The sequence below is a fragment of the Astyanax mexicanus genome, chromosome 22 (assembly GCF_023375975.1).
Source record: "Astyanax mexicanus isolate ESR-SI-001 chromosome 22, AstMex3_surface, whole genome shotgun sequence".
Lineage (NCBI taxonomy): Eukaryota > Metazoa > Chordata > Actinopteri > Characiformes > Acestrorhamphidae > Astyanax > Astyanax mexicanus.
Window position 1 is genome coordinate 7,957,738 of NC_064429.1, and position 19,974 is coordinate 7,977,711.

The 19,974-nt window shown below is 37.4% G+C and overlaps 1 protein-coding gene across 2 annotated transcripts in view; it reads right to left on the reverse strand.

Annotated features, from left to right (window-relative positions):
- Nucleotides 1–10,915, reverse strand: part of anxa1a (annexin A1a) — a 35,963-nt gene extending 25,048 nt beyond the window's left edge. The window contains exons 1-9 of one of the 2 annotated variants that reach the window (XM_022668285.2): nt 10,844–10,915; nt 6,350–6,430; nt 5,780–5,864; nt 4,361–4,455; nt 3,251–3,364; nt 2,401–2,491; nt 1,542–1,621; nt 1,356–1,412; nt 669–762 (exon numbers count right to left, since the gene is read on the reverse strand). In XM_022668285.2, the coding sequence (XP_022524006.1) occupies nt 669–762; nt 1,356–1,412; nt 1,542–1,621; nt 2,401–2,491; nt 3,251–3,364; nt 4,361–4,455; nt 5,780–5,864; nt 6,350–6,403 (670 nt within the window). In that variant the 5' untranslated portion in view covers nt 6,404–6,430; nt 10,844–10,915. The remainder of the gene's footprint in view (nt 1–668; nt 763–1,355; nt 1,413–1,541; nt 1,622–2,400; nt 2,492–3,250; nt 3,365–4,360; nt 4,456–5,779; nt 5,865–6,349; nt 6,431–10,843) is intronic. The other variant, XM_049470333.1, reaches the window with a different exon arrangement.
- Between the last annotated feature and the right edge of the window lie 9,059 nt (nt 10,916–19,974).

Here is a 19,974-nt window from a genome sequence, read left to right on the forward strand (position 1 = left end):
TGAAATAAAATGATAAAAAAGGGCCTTAACACTACTGTAGTGAATTTCTATTAGCTTACCAGTAAAGGTGTAAAATTGACTTTTGTTATAATACAACATGATAAAAAATACAAACCTTTGTTGAATAGCCCACCTCCGCTCTCCTGCAGCTTTCTGGGATCTAGTAATTTTTTTACAGTTTGTCCAAACATGCTTTAGAATGGATGATATGGTTATAAACACTGTTTTTGACATCTTTTACCTTTACTTTAAGATGGTGATTAGCTTACGCAAGGGATTGTAAACAGTGTTTTTTAATAAGCTTCTTGTGCACTTTTAAACTTCCTAATGCCTCGTTTTAAATGTCAGGGCTCTCCGAATACTACCAATTAGGTGTGGAGCTACTTTGAGCCTGGATAACAGTGTAAAAAGTGATTTATCTGCAGGAGCAAAATATGCCCCATATCATCCATTATAATGCATGTTCGGCAAACTGTAAAAAATAACTGGATCTCTGAAAGCTGCCAGAAATCGGAGGGCTATTAGTACTCTTTATCATGTTTTATTACACCGAAAGTCAATTTTACACCGGAGTTCTCCTTTAAGCCTTCAGCATTACTAGATTTGTTTTATTAGAGTATTAGTATATTAAGTATTAGCTTGTAGTGGATCGTTAAAGAGGTCGTTACCTTTTCTGAGCTGAGGAGCGCTCCTGCTGGTCAGGATGTCGATGAACACAGCGCAGTCTGTGCCTTTCTTCTTCTCTCCAGCCTCATACAGAGCCTACAGATACATAAATCAGTGAGAGAAATCAGAAATCATAAAAAACAGACCCAACTGAGCAGCATTTAGCAGATCACCATACAGCATTTGTGTTACTTTATTTAATATTTCTAAATAAGCAAAAAAATGAAATTATGGTTTTATTATGGATTTATTGGTGTCAGTTTCACAGAATTTAACAACCAATATGCTTTACCACAGGTTTACCCTATTCATTTAATTATAAAAGCAGTATATATATATATATTATTTTTTTTGAGTATTAAAGCAGCAACTTTAGTAAGTCTAATTAGGGTAAGAGTCTTAGGGAGTTCAGAGCGCCTATATGTCAATATTTGATGCCACGTTTCCATAGTATATTTGCAAATGAATATGATACAATATATTTCAATATATTTATCGATATATTCTCCTACTTCTCATAATAACACAATTTGCTAGAAACAAGTGTTTTAGCTATTTATGTAGCTATATAGCTAGCATAGATGGTATGTAAATAAATAAATTAAAATAAAAAAAACACATAAAAAAAGGTATCCAAGGGTGCCCATATGTTTACATTAGAATTTACAGGGTACAACAGGCACACTTACCTTGGCATCTTTATCCGCCTGATCCTCAAGCACAGTCCTGTCTTCACTCCTGGCACCCTGCAAAAAGTACATGAGAAACAGATGTGATTTTATACCCACACACACACACACACAAACACGCACACAATACACACACAGACACACACCCACACAAACACTTTGCATGCCATAAGAGTAAAATCCTACTTTGGCGAGGGCCAGAAGAGCATTCCTGAAGTCTCCTTTCGTATCAGATGTGATGTCACTCTCCAGATCCTTTTTAAACTCTGCAGAAAAAATATTAAATCAAATAAATTCACTTTAGTGAAAACATTTATCCTCTTTTAGAAACAACTATTCTTGTCACCTCTGGAAATTGTGTGGGTACAGGACTCACTCGCACAGTTTACAGCTACTCAACTTAGTCTGTGTCTCCAAAAGTGCCCAAACTCAACAGATTAAAGATTTACTCACTAAATATCAGAGCTCTCTGTTTTAACAACATCTGGATCTTTAAATGCCTTTTAAATCTCATGTTTAGCTCGTTTAAAACTCGTTTAAAAACTAGTTTTTCTCTTGTTTTTAGAGATGGAGGACATTGCAGAAATAATCGCTGACTAATCGAAAAAATAATCATTAGTTGCAGCCCTACTTACTATCATGACTGGATTACAGACCGGGCCAGTGGGGCCAGCGCCTAGGGGCCCTTAAGGTCGGGGGGGCCCCTGGCCCAAAACATTTTGTGATTCCAACATTTATGATACAATATTTATTTTTTTCCGAGGGCACTTCATATTTAAGGATCCTCTGACTATTAGGGACTTTGACCCCAGGGCCTGTTGGGGGCCCTAGCCATGCTTTTGGGCCCCTTATAAAAATAGATTAGGCATTGTGGCACTGCACTGACTTTTGACTATTAGGGGTTCAAGGAAAGGACTGGTGACATCATTTTCATTGTTTAAAAACGCAATATATATCATAGAAAAAACAACAACATTGCAATGTCAAAGTTTTCCAATATCATGCAGCCCCCAAGCTAAACTGGAATTTGCTTGGTGCAGCTTACCATCTTTGTAGGCTTTTTTGATCTCTCTGATCTCCCTGTTGTTTCTGGAGGCCAAAATCTCGATCAGAGTGTCCTCATCTGTGCCCAAACCCTAAACATGGAGACGTAAGTGTTAGAAATTAAATAAAATGATGTTAAGAAAGAATGTTATGCTATACTATGATAAAGAGAGCAAAGAAAATTTCTGGTAGAGAACAGAATTCATGTTTTCATCAGTTACAGCAAGTAGCAGCACCAAAATGTACTGTGTAAACTGCTGTTCATATTTACTCAGGTTATCTTTGTCTGATATTAAAGTTTGTTTGATAATCTGAAAAATGTGTGATAAAGTATGATCTCCTCTTGAGACCCAGCGTCTTCATACGAGGACATTACATTTCAGCTTCTCTACACCATTACACCATTATAAGTGATTAAAAACAAGATGCGGACATCCTAGTCAAAGGTTTCTACAGCCAGTCCAGACAGAAACTGAAGGGACAGGTAAAATAATCTAAATTATGTTATTTACTTTCTGTACAAAGCTAAAATTTAGTTTTTTGACTAATTGAGTCCGGCTGATCCCAAATGACAAGGATATATTGTTATTATTATTATAAGTTAAGATTTTATACTTGTTAGATCCTCCTAAATAGATGGAAGAAATTAAAAATGCACACCAAGCTAAAGTCCGGGTTTTAGGAAGAACTCTGTAAAAGGGCAATATTTTTTTTATACATGTCTATATCATATATATATATGACATTTATTTATTTATTTTTTATTATTTTTTCTTATAAAATGTCACGTTTCTTTTTATTTCTATAGAGTTATAAAGTAACACTGTTGTGATCAGTGATCAGCCACTCACCTTCATGGCACTTTTCAACAGAAAGGCGTCGTATTGGGCAGGAGTCCTCAGGAGTCCCAGAACCACGTCCTCCAGCTCATCATGCAGAGCTGTTTTCAGAGCTGCATCCAGGGGCTTCAAAAGTGAGACACAAGATCAAAAGGTCAAAAGTTTGGACACTTCTATTTTTTATATTTTTTTTTTCGAATTGAAATAGCAAACATACATTAAAAACCTTTGTAAATCTGTTTAAACATGATTAAAATACAGGGGTTGGACAATGAAACTGAAACACCTGGATTTAGAGAACAATAATTTATTGTGGTGACGGACAGTTCTGGTGGAAACAGGAGAGTTGAGGTGCACATTGAATTCTGCCGTGATTTGATCAGCCGTGTTTTTTTTTTTTTTAATACAATCCGGGTTAGCACCCGAACATCCCTTTCAGACAGCTTCCTCTTACAGCGTCCACAGTTAATCCTGTTGGATGTGGTTCGTCTTTCTTGGTGGTATGCTGACATTACCCTGGATACTGTGGCTCTTGATACATCACTTGGTCACAGATGCTCCAGCAAGACGTGCACCAACAATTTGTCCTCTTTTGAACTTTGGCATGCTACTAATAATGTTGTGTGCATTGTGTACAATATTTAGAGCAGAACTGTGCTCTTACCCTGCTAATTGAACCTTCACACTCTGCTCTTACTGGTGCAATGTGCAATTAATGAAGATTGAACATCAGGCTGCTCCAATTTAGCCATGAACCCTCCCTAAACACTAAAATGACAGGTGTTTTAGTTTCCAGTCCAACCGCTGTATGTGGCGGCACCTGATCAGAGACAGTGAGTGGCTGTATGGGTGTGTAAAGCTTTAGCAGTTTTACTGAATGGCTGAGTGAGTCTTGTATTGACTTTAGCTGAGTGTATCTGAGTGTGCTTTTGCTTGCACAGGTTGGTACAGGTACTGTAGACTGTAGTGTTCAGTAAGAACAGAGTTAATCTCACAGCTGTAAAGCACAGGCTGCCTCCTTTCACAGCTTGTAGTTTTAACTTGCGCAAGTGTACGAGAGTAAAAGCTTCCTGGGTTTACTTTAATGATGGAGTGCAGAAATGATGTGTAAACAGATTTCACCTTGCCGGTGGACTGCTGATAGGCGGCTTTGATCTGCTGCCGCTGTTCATTGCTCTTCTTGGCGAGCACCTCGATGATTGTGGCCTCATCTACACCTGAAATCACCACAACACAGCCAAGATTAGCAAACAACCAACACTACAAAGATCATAGGTAGGTGCTTCTATTGTGGGGGTTCTGGCCACTTCTGGCCGGGTTGCCCCTAATTCTCAGGAAATGTCAATGCAGGCAGGGGGACCTATTGGATCTCCATCTAGCCATCTTTGCCATTGGTGCTACTGGGAGAACCGCTGCCCATTGTGACTGATGGTTGGTCGCTGGAGTCTGGAAAAGTCTCCCACCAGGCCTTGTGTCACGCAAGAAGCCTCAGGGGATGACACTGACCCCAGGGATCTCAAGCACTCACTTGTGCCCTTAAGATATCACCCTTTGAATGCCAGTTTGGGCAGTGGCGTGCAGTGAGTATAGTGGGTACCCCTTCTGCAACCCACCCCCCCCCCCCCATACCCCGCCGCCAGCCGACCGACACATAGATAAATATTACAATAATTACATATTCTCTCTCTTGACTGAATGGCCCCACCCCCAGAGTGAAATTTATGAATCTGATTGGTTAGACTGTCCTATGACTTTGCTTACAGACTGATTACTACACCCTTCTCAAAATCAGGAGAAGGGTCACGCAGTCACGTGAGCAGAAGCCTTTTTAAAAAGCTTTGATTGGTTAAAACCGCTGTCAGTCAGATATGTGTCCTATAGCAACTGAGAAACACAGACTAGTGCTTTGAATTAGTTGCTGTTTTTTATTTTAGTTAATTTATAAAATTAAATCTTACACTTACAATAACTATAATATATATTTCCTGATTAAAAATAATGTAATTATTTACATGCATTTATTGTCACCCCTTCTCTGAAGGGTTAGAAGGGCCTCACTGCTCACCACTGAGTTTGGGTATACCCTGCCTGCATTCTCCAGACAGAAAATGGGGACAGATGATGGTAAACAAGCATTTTTTTTGCAGATAGACTTCATGAATGGCGCATAATGTATGTAGCCTAGCCTTTAGCCTAGCCTGTAGATTCAAGAGAACTTGCGCTCTTAAAATACCTAAAATAAGCTTTTAAAGAGCATATATGCAGCTGAAAGTGGGAGCCTAGTGCATCTGAAATTTATCAACATAACATTATAATCACCATGGCTTTTAGAAAAATGTGCTTTTAGAAGGGGCATAGTGCATTATAGACTCCTGTGTTCCTTAATTGCATTTTCCTCCTTACTTTACTTTTACTTTTATACATAAGTATGAATAAAAGTAGTTTTAAGTAGTGGTAGTTAAGTAGATTTTAGTGCTTTAGTGCCCCTAACATTATGACTTTGTAAGTATAAATGGTGCTATAGTGCCATGGACTACTCACCCTTTGCTTTGATGGCTTTATCCAGAACCGCAGCGTCTGCACTGGCACTGAACTGAGGAGCAGGAGTCACTGTCCCCTGGACACTCTACACACACACACACACACACACACACACACACACACACATTTAAATCCCCTTCACAAGGCATCCACACCAACCACGCCTTTTTACAACAGGCTATACACACCCTAGAACAGGACTGTGTGGAAAATCAGGTAACTTAAAGACAACACATGGTTTTATAGAAAGTGCAGACATTAAACACACCCTCTTTTACAGAACTAACACACACACACACACAACCTAGTTTAAACTGACTGCACATAGGCCTCAATCAGCACAAGGTCATATCTGGTCACAAATTTAATTTTCACCCACACCAAACATCAGCATTTAAAGCAACATCATGATGTAATTTTACCAATTTAACATTATATTAATGGTCCTCTCACTGCAACAGGGACAAGGGCATCTCTACCGTTGCTGCTCTAGCTTTGATACATTGCTAAATACCCTTTCTCCTTCTCTTCTCCCCCCCCCCTCACATTCTCTCCATTGTGAAAACGTACCAAGTCATCGCCCACATAGGTGCTCTGGTTGAGGAACTCCTGAAAGAAGGCCATGTTTGGTGGATTTGTAGACAAAGAACACTGTTAGGAAGGAAGTAAAGAAAGAAAGAAAGAAAGAAAGAAAGAAAACACACTAAATTAAAGAGGTATGTCTAAACTTTTGACTGCTTCTGTACTTATTCCTGTATAATTTATGTGGCATAGACGTTTAAAACATGCTCAAATCAAAGTATACAGTGCTTTTTTTATACATTTATGTAGTGTATCTTACTTTTGTGGATTTTAAGCAATGTAGCTGCATAATAAAAAAGATATTTAAGTGGCGTTAAGTGGTTAAAGTCATGTAAAGTTGAAATACTATAGTAAATACAGATACAGGGGAAAAAATACTTGCTACATAAGTACTCAGTACTTAAGCATTGTGCATTCTGCTATTTACCACCACTATAAACAATTCTGATGTGCACAGTTTGTTCATAATGGAGTGTAATATAACATCAAACGAATGTACACTAAACAAAAATATAAATGCAAAACTTTTGGTTTTGCTCCCATTTTTCATGAGGTGAACTTTAATATCTAAACCTTTTTCCTATGAACACAAAAGGTCTTTTTCTCTTAAATTGTGTTAACAATTGGGTCTAAATATGTGTTAGTGAGCACTTCTCCTTGCTGAGGTAAAACAACAACCAGTCATAGGTATGGCATATTAAGATGCTGATTAGACATAGTGATTATTACACAGGTGTACCATGACGTGACAAGTCTCCTGGAAGTTGCGGGAGTCTACCGCATATCAATAACGGGTTACTGATGCCCGCAAGTCCGATAAAATCTCAGAGGGAGAGAAAGGCGCTCCCCTCGTGTGCATACTCATGAAGCGCATGCAAAACCGAGAGGGTTTTGATTGGCTTGTTCTCTGCAAAAAAGTCTGTGAGTCAGCCAATCAGTTTTTATTGTGGGTGGGCAGTGTTTTTTTTTTTTTCTCCTTCTGGCTGGGATGCGTTCAGGAGCATCATGGCTCCCATCAAAACTCATTTTACCTCTGACTACTCTAAAGTATATCCATGTCTGATGAAAAAAAAAAGAAAGTCTTGCCCACTGTACAGTTTGTAAAAGTGATTTTAGCATTGCCCAAGGGGGACTAAATGACTACAAAAGGCATGTTGAGGTGAGTTAATGTTCTTTGGTATCCTTTGGTGTGTGTGCACCAAAAACCAGCCACCCGGAAAGCTGCTGTAACAATCGCTTTATAAAACCCAAAAAAATTCTGCTCAAACTGTCAGGAACCATCTCAGGGAAGCTCATCTGCATGCTCATCATCCTCATTGGGGCTCCACCTGACTGCAGTTCATCGTCATAACCAGGGCCGTTGCCTGGCCTGGGCTTCCAGGGCTTTAGCCCCAAATTATTTTCCAGTAGACCCAAATAGTTTCGATGAGCTCAGCTGTATTATAAATGAGGAGACCGCTCTGTAATTATAAAATCTCTTAACGCCAATCACGGAGTCAGTTCAAGGACAAAGAATCCTTCCAGATTCTCACAATACTGTAAAACTGCATATTTTAGAGTGGCCTTTTATTATAGCCAGCCAATTTGAGAGAAAATGGCCTTTTGTGTTCATTGGACATCTTAGATCTTTGAGTTCAGCTCATGAAAAATGGGAGCAAAACCAAAAGTGTTATATTTTTTTCAGTGTAATTGAAATTGTATGCATTGTATGCAGTGTTGGGAGTAACGGCGTTAAAACTAACGGCGTTACTAACGCCGTTACTTTTTTTCAGTAACGAGTAATCTAACTAATTACTATGACTGTAACTATAACGCCGTTACCATTTCCGACACCCCGTTACTGCACGTTACTTTAGCAGCTCTATGAACTTTTTTTTTTTTATTTCGCTTTGCCCTGGTTAACCCCTCCTCTGTCCGGTGAACTTGAGCTTCTGGCCGCTGTGCCTGTGGTTTGGCGTGGTGAAGTGAGGCACAATTGTGACGATTTGCGTGCTCTAATCAATTCAGTGATTGCCGTGGACAACCCAAGTTCCGAATTAAGGACGTTAAGCTCTTTTTAGCTGCTCCGGTTTTTGTGGTGCTGCTGCTTTCTATTTTAGAGCTTAGATTCTCTGCCCGAATCCCACCTGACCTGACCGACCCGAAATCAGGCTCCTATTTTTATTTTATATAAAGCTCTGGTGTGATAATCACAATGTTGCTAAGTAACCAATTATTATTGTTCACTAAAGCGAACGAAATAGCGAAAATTGAAAGTGAAAAACATTTGTGTTAACTGAATCTAATAAAAACGGTAATTAAAAGGAAAAACATAACTATCTCGAACTGTATTTTGTGTTTATAAAACTAACTAAAACGAACTGAAATTACTGATAGAATACCCTCATTTTTGTGTTTAATTTATTTATAAGCGCTGTTGTAAAGCGGAGTTGTACAGCGGGAGTTGTTGTGCCGAGCGCGCGGCACTCGTGGTCCGTTAGTTCTTGTGTAAAGCGCTCGCGCTAGCAAGCCCACCCTAAAATGAACAGAAAAAATAAAAACAAAATAAAATTAAACTATAATAAAAATGAAAACTGTAATCACGTAGCTCTGGGCGCACGTGAACGCCTCCGCGTTTGACTTGCAGCATTGTGTGTAGCTGTTCTTAAAAATCATTTAAATTAAATAATAGTTCTATGCTTCTATGTTACAGTGTTAATTAACATAATTCTGATTATATTTCGCTCATTCAATCAGCCCGAAAACAGACAGTTTATGGGGCGGATCGGGTCAGGCTCATAATGACAGTTTATGGTTCGGGCTTGGGCAGAATGTGCACGGGCTCCGGCTGGGTCGGATTTTTTGGGCAGGATCTAAGCTCTATTCTCTTTTGGTGAAGCTGTTATATTAATACCATTTTAACGGGCATTAAATTGTTGTTTTTGTCCATTATTTTGTTTTATATATACATATTTCTTTTGAGTGTGGCTTGGTTTGTTTAATTTCATCCCCAGACGCGTTTTTCCGCTTTTTTCAGTATTACAAGTTTTAGTAATTTTCTTTGAATGTGTGGAGAATTTCGTTTTATTTTTTTGAAATTCGTTAGATTATATTTTTGTCAACATTTTGGGTTTATTTTCGTTTGTTATTTTTTGTTATTTTTCTAATAATAATAGTAAATGCATAATTGATTTCCTTTTTTTGACGGGCGAATAATAAAAAGTAACGCGATAGTTACTTTTACTGGTAACTAATTACTTTTATAGTGGAGTAACTCCCTTAGTAACTCAGTTACTTTTTTGGAGAAGTAACGAGTAACTATAACTAATTACTTTTTCAAAGTAACGTGCCCAACACTGATTGTATGCAAACTGGGGGTGTGTTAAACCATTTCACACACAATAAAATCGCATAAAAGAAAAAAGTTGTGATATATTGTGATATTGCAATATTTCTGAGGCAGTTTATTTACTGTATTTACTTTATGTTTGTTTGTTTATTTATAAGCAGAACTAAATATGCTGCACGTTTATTTTTTTTAGATTTTTTTATTTTGTTTAGTTTTTTATTTTAGTGCATTATTTTTTTATACTAAATCAGGGACTTGGCAAGTTACTGTTTATGAAATAGACAAATTAGTAAAGATATATGTCTACTGAATGTATTGAAACTTATATTATACTACATAAAACATTAATATTTACTTTTTTTAACTTTTTTTGCATTTTTTTTTACACTTTTCTAAATTAATATTTTACATTATTGCTAAGAATATTGTTATTGTGATTTTATTTTAGGGCCATTTTGTCCATCCATATTTTAAACACATTAAACACACAACACCAATTACTCAACCCTTATTCATCTGTATCCAGCAGGTTTTCAACAACTTCACTTTTCTGTATCATCTGCAGTTATATTATTATGTACTTCTAAAAGGTTCTGTTTGATTATAATGCCAATTTTACGTTTGCTCAGTTTAGTTTAGGCTCTTTTAATTCATCTCCAGATCCATCTTCACAATATGTTAATTTATATCTTATAATGTATAAGATATATATTTTTGTATATATATTTTTACCATTTTATATAAAAGCAGAAATCTTTTAACACACGCCTAAGTTGCAAAACCTGTTCTGTGCAGCTTCTACAGGAAGGACCACGCCTTTCTGCAGACTGACACCCATTCATATTAGTTTAGCATCACCTGTCAGAACATCTAAGCTTTTAAAATAGTAAAGAAAAACGAGTTTAAAGCATATTCAACTTCGAATTATCAATACCACCTTAAATAGTGCAGATTTTCATTACAGCTGCCTGATGCACCACAGCGTAACTGCTGCAGAATTTAAGGTAGAACGGAGAATTCCAATAAAACACTTAAACTGAAAAGTTTCTGGGAAAAATTAGACAATTAGTAAGAAAAAAATATAAATAACTTCTTCTGCAGATTCAAAAGTATAAAAATGAGGATAAAAAGCAGGAAAATATCTCCTCACTTACCGAGACGAGCTCTGAGAGGCGGCGGAGACTCGGGGCGCAGCGGTGAAGCCCCGCATATATACACAGCGCTGCCTCTCCCCACCCGTACTCCGCCACGCCCCGCCTGCCAGCGATCTGATTGGTTACTAGCACCGCGGAACTGCGCTGTTCTGGGCTACGATTGGCTAAAAGTTCACACTCACAATCAATTAAGCTAAAAAGGGTAGGAAAAAATACTGCTATACTTACGGAGCAGGTGTGACTGGTTTTTTGGGTTGCGTGGAGTTTTTTATGTACAGTTCTGGAATAAATTAAGAGACCACTTCAGTTTCTGAATCTGAGTAAAATGAACATTGTTGTTTTATTCTATAAACTACAGACAACATTTCTCCCAAATTCCAAATAAAAATATTGTCATTTAGAGCATTTATTTGCAGAAATAATGCAAAGAAAACAAGTTCAAAAATCAATATTTGGTGGAATAACCCTGGTTTTTAATAACAGTTTTCATGCATCTTGGCATCATGTTCTCCTCCACCAGTCTTACACACTGCTTTTGGATAACTTTATGCTGCTTTACTCCTGGTGCAAAACAATTCAAACAGTTCAGTTTGGTGGTTTGATGGCTTGTGATCATCCAACTTCTTTTTGATTATATTTCAGATTCAGATATTTTCAATTTGGTAAAATCAAAGAAACTCATCATTTTTTAATGGTCTCTTATTTTTTGCAGCGCTGTATTTAATTATTTGCTGCTAAATTGGAGAGCTTTTTCACAATTTAAAAAAGAGATCCTGCAAAGATTTGCACAGACTGATTTAATATTTTAACCTGTGCATTTAAAAAGCCCCCATTTTATTCTGATTACCTGTCTGGGTTTATGTAGTAAAACAGTATTTTTACATTGTTACATTTATATGGAAGCCACATAAATCAAGTCAAGTCAAACAGTTTTATTGTCAAAACTTCTTATATACAGGACATACAGATAATTGAAATTGCATTAGTAAAAAAAATATACATGTATACACAGGAAATTTGGCAGTGTTACATCAACACTGTTAGTGTTAAATCAACACTTATTAGTGTTAAACTTTACACTCTCAGTGTTAATTCAACACTTACAGTGTTGATTTAACACTGCCAAATTTCCTGTGTAAATGTGCACACAAAATAACTTTAAAATACATTTTAAAATTAAGCATAGCGACTTGTATATTGACCTAATTGCGAAAGTAAGATATGTACTTTAAATCATTTGTAAAAATTACTTAAAACACTGAAAAAATAGCTTTTGTTACCTGCCCCCACTCTCTAACTATAAACTAACTATTTCCTTTAGAGATGTATTTTTTGTTGCATTGTTGTTGTGTGACTGCACATGGCAAAATCCCATGCTTTGAATATATATCAATATATTTTTAATAATAAATCCATAATATTTAAGTTAAAATACACATTTTAGTTGTGTCCCTGGGTTTTCACTCAGTCCTCCTGTTACCGTAAAACACCACCCTGATGATCATCTGAAACTTCTTGGAATATTCTACAACATTAAGTCACATCTACAACAGGAAGTGACATCAGCTGGTTCTTCTGAAGATCATGGGAGGAACTAAATTAAATTTCTTTATTAGTTTTTCTGTATATTTAATCTTATTGTAACTGTGGGAGGGATTTATAGAAACGGTGCAATAATTTTTTAAACTAAATTAGGCAGGTGCAGAAATTTGGGAACCCCAACATAAAAATGACATCAGTATTTAGTACCAGTAGATCCTCCTTTTGCAGAAATAACATCCTCTAAACTCTTCCTATAGCTATAACCAATGAGAGTCTGACTTCTGGTTGAAGGTATTTTGGACCATTCTTCTTTACAAAACTAGTGTTTTCTAGTGGCTTAGTGTTTGTGTGAATCTCAAACCTGAAATGAAACTGTGTAGGACAGTAAATGGGTGTGATGGGTAAAGATAGCACTCCTCCTATATCATTATAAATGATAATAGTGTATCAAAACATGCAATAAAAATAATAAGTAATGTATCTGCCATAGAACTATTTATTTCAGGCATGTAAACTGCAAACACTTTATCAAATCGAAAAATGCATTTTGGTTACAGTTCATAATGCATAATAAACACAGCTATAAATTGTAATACATGTTTGGTAATATATGTTTATAATGCTTAAATACTCCCAACTCCACCCCAGCCCTCAGTCTCTTTCAGGATCTTAAACTTTCACTTTTATACTAGGTTTTCTTTTGTGTTTTCTTTTTCAGTTCGTGCCGCCTGACGCAGGTCTCAGCGTTCCACAGACGTACGTTATTTCAGATATGTTTGTGTAGAAATATAATAATTATAAAGGTTGCTTTTTAAAGGTTGCAGCTTTGTAGTTGGCAGTTTTGGGTGTGTTTGCGTGACTGATTCACTGGCTTTTCAGCCCACACCTCTAAACAGGACTGAGCAGATTCACGTAAAGCATTTCAGCCATACTTTTAAACAGACACAACTCAACCACTCATTTGTTTTACTATGAGGTTGTTTCCTGTAATGTAACAGGGCAGGCCTGTTTGTGGAGACACTGCATGCTTAGAATTGCAGCAGGCATTGAGGACTCCAGTTCTGCAGATTACTGTTTTTATTCTTCTTGGTTACACCCATGGGTTTTATCAGATGTAGACTTACCTTTTAGGGTAACCTTTAGAGGCCTGCAAGCATGAAACAGCTGGCCTGTGAGGATATTTGAACTATAATGAACAATAATGAAAAAAAATAATAAAATGCTTCTCTAGTGAGCTTTTGTTTACTCCCCCCCCCCCCCCCCCCCCCCCCACTCTCTCTCTGTCGCACTCGGCTAGGGTTGCCACCCATCCCTTGAAATAGGGAATCGTCCCTTATTTGGCAACCAAATGTTGCGTCCCGAATTGAACCAGTAAGGGAGGTGATTTGTTCTGTATTTCCAGATATGTCCAATCCACACACAGATCAACACTAAAACCCTATGCCCTTCACCCCGCTTCTCTGTGTGCTGCTGCAGCGGTTAACTACAGACACACCCCCAACCCTTTACCCTTTCATTATTACCCTTACAATATTTTAGTTGTAAATATTTGGGTGTTTGCAACAGCCATTTTAGTTTGACATATATAATAACTGATGCACACAGTAATATTTCAGGATTGAAATGAGGTTTATCGTACTAACAGAAAATGTGCAATATGCATTAAACCAAAATTTGAGTCACCTGAGGTGTGCTTTTGCACCATTCTTCTTCTCTGCCTTTCTGATATTTTTCTTGGCCTGCCACTTCTGGGCTTAACAAGAACTGTCCCTGTGTTCTTCCATTTCCTTACTATGTTCCTCACAGTGGAAACTGACAGGTTAAATCTCTGAGACAACTTTTTGTATCCTTCCCCTGAACAACTATGTTGAACAATCTTTGTTTTTAGATCATTTGAGAGTTGTGTTGATGAGCCATATTTAAAGTTTGTCATGGCATGTGTCCTGGAAGACCCCTGGAAGAGTAGGGTTGCTAGAACACTGTGATTGGCCAACCCAGCCTATTAATGCTGCTATTAATTGAACTCTAGGGAAAATCTGAAAATCCTAAAAGTCTAAAAGAGACAGTGTGTCTATAAAAATGAGTTTCGACTGCAATTTTGTAACTGAGCCAGCACATGACGTGTCATGCCATGACTTTCTACTTTTCCCACTGATTTTAAAAACATGTCAATGTACTTCACTACCAGTCCTGAGAACCAGGGCCTGGCACACCTGAATCCAGTCATCAGGTAACTGCCGTAACAATCCACCAGCCAACCAAAACTCCAGCCAACCCAAGTGCCAAAACAAGCCTACGACATCTTTCATGTTTGTCAAAATACAACGTTGAACAAGTACAGAGTTGTCAGTGGGCGTTATGTTTGCAGAATTAATTCCTTCCACCAGATTAATCTTGGTTCATCAGCTCAGTCAGAACACAACCTGCAGACCGTGTATAAAAACACCTACAGATAAAACAACAGATCTTATCAAAAGAACGCTGTCTTTACCTCTGCTGCCCTGTTTTATTAGGACACAATCATATCTTAGCCATGCAAACCCGACTTTTAGCTCAACATTAAACAGTAAAGAATAAAATAACTTAAAATAGCTGTTCACTTAAATGAGCTGCTGGTATATCTTCACAGTGCAAATGTTATAATGAATTAGAACATGCCTTTTGTGCATTTCGAGCTGCACAAGGGCGTATTTTTGTGCCATCAAGATACCAAACATGCACCGGAGCCACAAGATATGGGTTTCTAATAAAGTGGCCAGATATTCATTCACAAAGTGATAGATGACCTAAAGGCATGCATGACAGGACAGATAGACCCACACATTCGCATTGAGTTACAATCTCTATCATACACACACACAAACACACACACACACACACAGACACACACACACACACACACACACACGCAGTGGAAACCTGAAGACATGGCCTGCTCTGTCCAGCCAGGCAAACTAATCCCCACTGAAACCTCATCCACTGACTTTAATATTTCAGCAGTGATGAGAATTCAGTTCCTCACCAAAACAAGCAGCGCTCCAGTTCCTCTCTCCTGATTCTGCCAGAGCTGCACACAGGTAAATCACCTCTTCATTTTAATTTAACATTTATTAATATTTATTACAATCAGAGACTTACTGAATAGATAGATAGATAGAAAGAGTGGTTGTACAATGAAACTGAAACACCTGTTATAGATTTGTGCTTAAATTGGTGCAGCCTGTTGGCCAATCTTCATTAATTGCACATTGCACCAGTAAGAGCAGAGTGTGAAGGTTCAGTTAGCAGGGTAAGAGCACAGCTCTGCTCTAAATATTGTACACAATGCACACAACATTATGGGTGACATACCAGAGTTCAAAAGAGGACAAATTGTTGGTGCACGTCTTGCTGGAGCATCTGTGACCAAGACAGCAAGTCTTTGTGATGCATCAAGAGCCACGGTATCCAGGGTAATGTCAGCATACCACCAAGAAAAACCAACCACATCCAACAGGATTAACTGTGGACGCCGTAAGAGGAAGCTGTCTGAAAGGGATGTTCGGGTGCTAACCCGGATTGTATCCAAAAAAACATAAAACCACGGCTGATCAAATCACGACAGAATTCAATGTGCACCTCAACTCTCCTGTTTCCACCAGAACTGTCCGTCACCACAATAATTTATTGTTCTCTAAATCCAGGTGTTTCAGTTTCATTGTCCAACCCCTGTAGATAGATTTGTGACTTACTCTACTGTTAGGAGTACATGCATCAAAAAGTAAGGCTTTAAATTAAGGCTTTAATTAGTATTGGGTTTACTTTGTCCCACAAAATTACACAATATATACAGAAAATAAGACTTTATTATCAGAAAAACAGCTTTTTGTGCCCCCTTACATTACTTTTACTTTTCTATTTTTAAGTAGCTTTAAAGCCAGTACTTTCACACTGTACTTGAGAAAAAAAGTACAGTGATACTTCAGCTTCTACAGAAGTATTTTAAACCCAAGTATGTAAACTTCTACCTAGTTTAATATCAAATACCTTTATTATTTTTATCATTGAAGCCATTAGAGGCATTACAGTATTTAAGTAGCTGTTTATTAGTCATCACAATTCCCTTAATTCTCAACAAATTCAGTGTGCATTAATATTATCCTTTAAACTACATTTTATTGTATTAATATATTTTTGTTTTTTCCTGCTTACATTACTTTTACTTTTGTATTTTTGAAGTAGCTTTAAAACCAGTCCTTTTCTGCACTACACTTTACTTAAGAAAAAAGTATGAGTTGATTCTTCTTCAGCTTCTACTTTAGTATTTTAAACCCTAGTATCTATACTTCTACCTAGTTTAATATCAAATACCTTTATTATTTTTATCATTGATTACAGGCATTACAGTATTTAAGCAGCTGTTTATTAGTTCATCATAATTCCCTTAATTCTAAACAAATTCAGTGTGCATTAATATTATCCTTTAAACTACATTTTAATGTATTAATATATTTTTGTATTTTTGTTTTTATCCGCTTACATTACTTTTACTTTTGTATTTTTAAAGTAGTTGTGAAACCAGTACTAATTACACTGTACTTGAGTTGATACTTCAACTTCTACAGACGTATTTTAAACCCTAGTATCTATACTTCTACCTACAGAGTAATGAATTATCATTGGATGCCCAATAAGCCACACATCAAATCAGTTATTCATGTTATTCAGGCCTCATGCATTATTAAGTGTTTCACTTGTAACACACACTGTTACACTTGGTTACTGTGGTTTACTGTGTTCCTGTTCTCGGATCATAACAGAGACAGACAATCACAGGAGCGTCATGTACGTAAACTCTGGAGCAGAAAATGTCAGCTTATCACTCAACTTCATGGGGAGGAAGTTACGAAATCACACGGTCGCTCCAGCTGCTAAGCAACGTAAGTATTCGTCCAAACACACACAAACACACACACACACACACACACACACACACACACACACACACACAAACTCTGCTTACGCATGTGTCTTCACCGAGTATGTAGTATGAGGTCAGATTGGGTTTAGAATTTCAGGTATTAGGTAAGATCGTAGTAATTAAAGGTTATTTCATCACCTTCCTGCAGTACAGGACTGACCTCATCAGGGTGTGTTTGCCGGTGTGTGTGTGTGTGTGTGTGTGTGTGTGTGTTTGCTGGTGTGTGTGTGTGTGTGTGTGTGTGTGATTTAGAAGCCGGGTCAGGTCGGGCTTCAGAAAATAGCAGGGATGTAGGCATCTGTTTTTTAATTCTATTTTTATTTTAAATAAAGCTCTGGTGTGATAATTACAATGTTGCTCAGTAACCAGAAAACACTGAGAAACTGCAGAATTATGTATGGGATTAGAATATGAGCACGAGGAGATAAAAGAGAAACAAGAGATACAGTGTGTGAGAACCTTTACCTGTGAGTAGCTCATACACCAGAACACGCAAATCTCTCTCTCTCTCTCTCTCTTTCTCGTTTGTTTCTTAGATTGATCTCTATGATAAGATGTGTGAAAACTGATAAAAACTAGAGAGCTCACTCCAAAAAATGAATAAAAACTTACTGAACTGTAGGAGAAAAAATAAAGACTAAATAAAATTAAACTATAATGAAAAATGGAGTCTCCCGCATTTCGGTAGTGGCTCCCTGATGCCCGCGAGTCACATATAATCTCCCGGAATTCAGAACGAGCGCCCCAAGTGTGGGAAGGAGAGAGAGAAAACAGAGAGGGTTCTGATTGGCCTGTTCTCTGCAAAGAGTCTGTGAGACAGCCAATCAGTTTTTAGTGTCATAGATCATGGCGGAGGCAATATTAATAATTTTTGTAATATGATATGAAATGTTTTTGATGTTGTGCAATTTTTTGTGATATTGTAACTGTCATTTTTTGTCAAATAAAGGCTTTTTTTCAAAAAAAAAAAAAAAAAAAAGGAAAGGAAAGCAGAGGCAGGGCCTTCCAAAAAGAAAAAAGATAAAATTAATTTCAACTCTGAAAAAAAAATAATTTTAAAGAATAAAGTTGCGTTATCCTTTAGTGTGTGTGCAATTAACCTCCCTGAAATCAACTTTTGCAACTTGGGATGTCTGCGCACGTGAACTTATGCACTTGTCCACATTTGACTTGCAGCACTCACTGTGTTTAGCTGTTCTTAAAAATCATTTTAATTAAATAATAGTTCTATGCTTCTATGTTACAGTGTTATTAAACATAGTTCTGATCATATTTCTCTCATTCAAACAGCCCGAAAACAGCCAGTTTATAGGGTGGCTGCTTGGCTGCACCTTTTCCCAAGCAGCAGAGCAGCAAACCCAACAAAGACGACTCTAGAGGTCAGATTTTATCTTTAGAGCACAGACTTTCTGACAAAGTGAACCTGTTTGTTTTCTTATCCCTTCTTAGCCTGACCTACGAGGCCTGGATCATGTGATCAATTGTACAAAAGGAAAAAGGAACTGTCAGCTGCAATAAATTTCCTTCATACAGCTTTATAAAAGCTCTGGCTCTTCACAATTGCTCACCAATGTTGCAGCTTGGCCTGTAGATCCTAAACACAGAAGCTGGCATTGAAGCGAACGTATAAACGCCCAGGGGAAAAAAAATGTTGCAATGCAACAAAAAGACTTCCTGTGAATCCTTTTTTTGTGTGTGGGTGAGAATTATCCTGTTAAAAAATGGAAGTTAAGAGCTCTGTGTGATTTTTATTTGTGCATTATTGTAATCAATGTATTTTTCGCACTATAAGGGAGCAGAAGGCTACAGCCGATAATACTCACCTCTGAACATAGTGGTTAGCAGCTAATGCTAATACTGCTCCAGCCCCGGTGATACTCCTAAAACTACTGTATAACTCCGTACCTCAGCAGAGTGGCTTTACTGCTCCTTAATACCTAACTGGTAAAATAAATGCATAAGGTGCACCGGATAAGAAGGCACACTGTCGATTTGTGGGAAAATGAAAGGATTTTGCATCCTATAGTCCGGAAAATATGGTAGTTTTTATCGTTTCTACAGAGCAGACTGTATTTAGTTATTAAGGAATACTAGTTCAGGGGAACTGTGGAGGTCTATAGATGATCTGGAAGGTCTAGGAATCTCTCAGAAATGACTGATCTTATGCTGGTAAGAAAGGCAAATCAAAAGCACCAAATGACCGTCAGAAACCTGTATATTTTTTTGAGTCAAACGTTGTGGTGCACCTTTTCACTTGTGCAGTGCAGTGTAGACTACATAATCATCATAATCTTCAACATATGCTTCATGAAAAAAATGTTGTAAGAAATAAAGAAGGTGTTGAATACTTTAGAGTTTACAAAACAAGACAAAAAAACAAAACTTCAGCCACAAGTTGTAATGCAGGATTGGTGCATTACAAGCCTGTCAAAATGCCTGCCGAATACGGATTGGTTGAGGGTGTCTGAAAATTTTCATTTTCAAAGGTGTCCACATATACAGCTCTGAAAAAACATTAAGAGACCACTTACGTTTCTGTATCTGTTTCTCTGATTTTGCTATTTATAGGTATATGTTTTGTTTTATAATCTACAGACATTTGTCCCAAATTCCAAATAAAAATATTGTC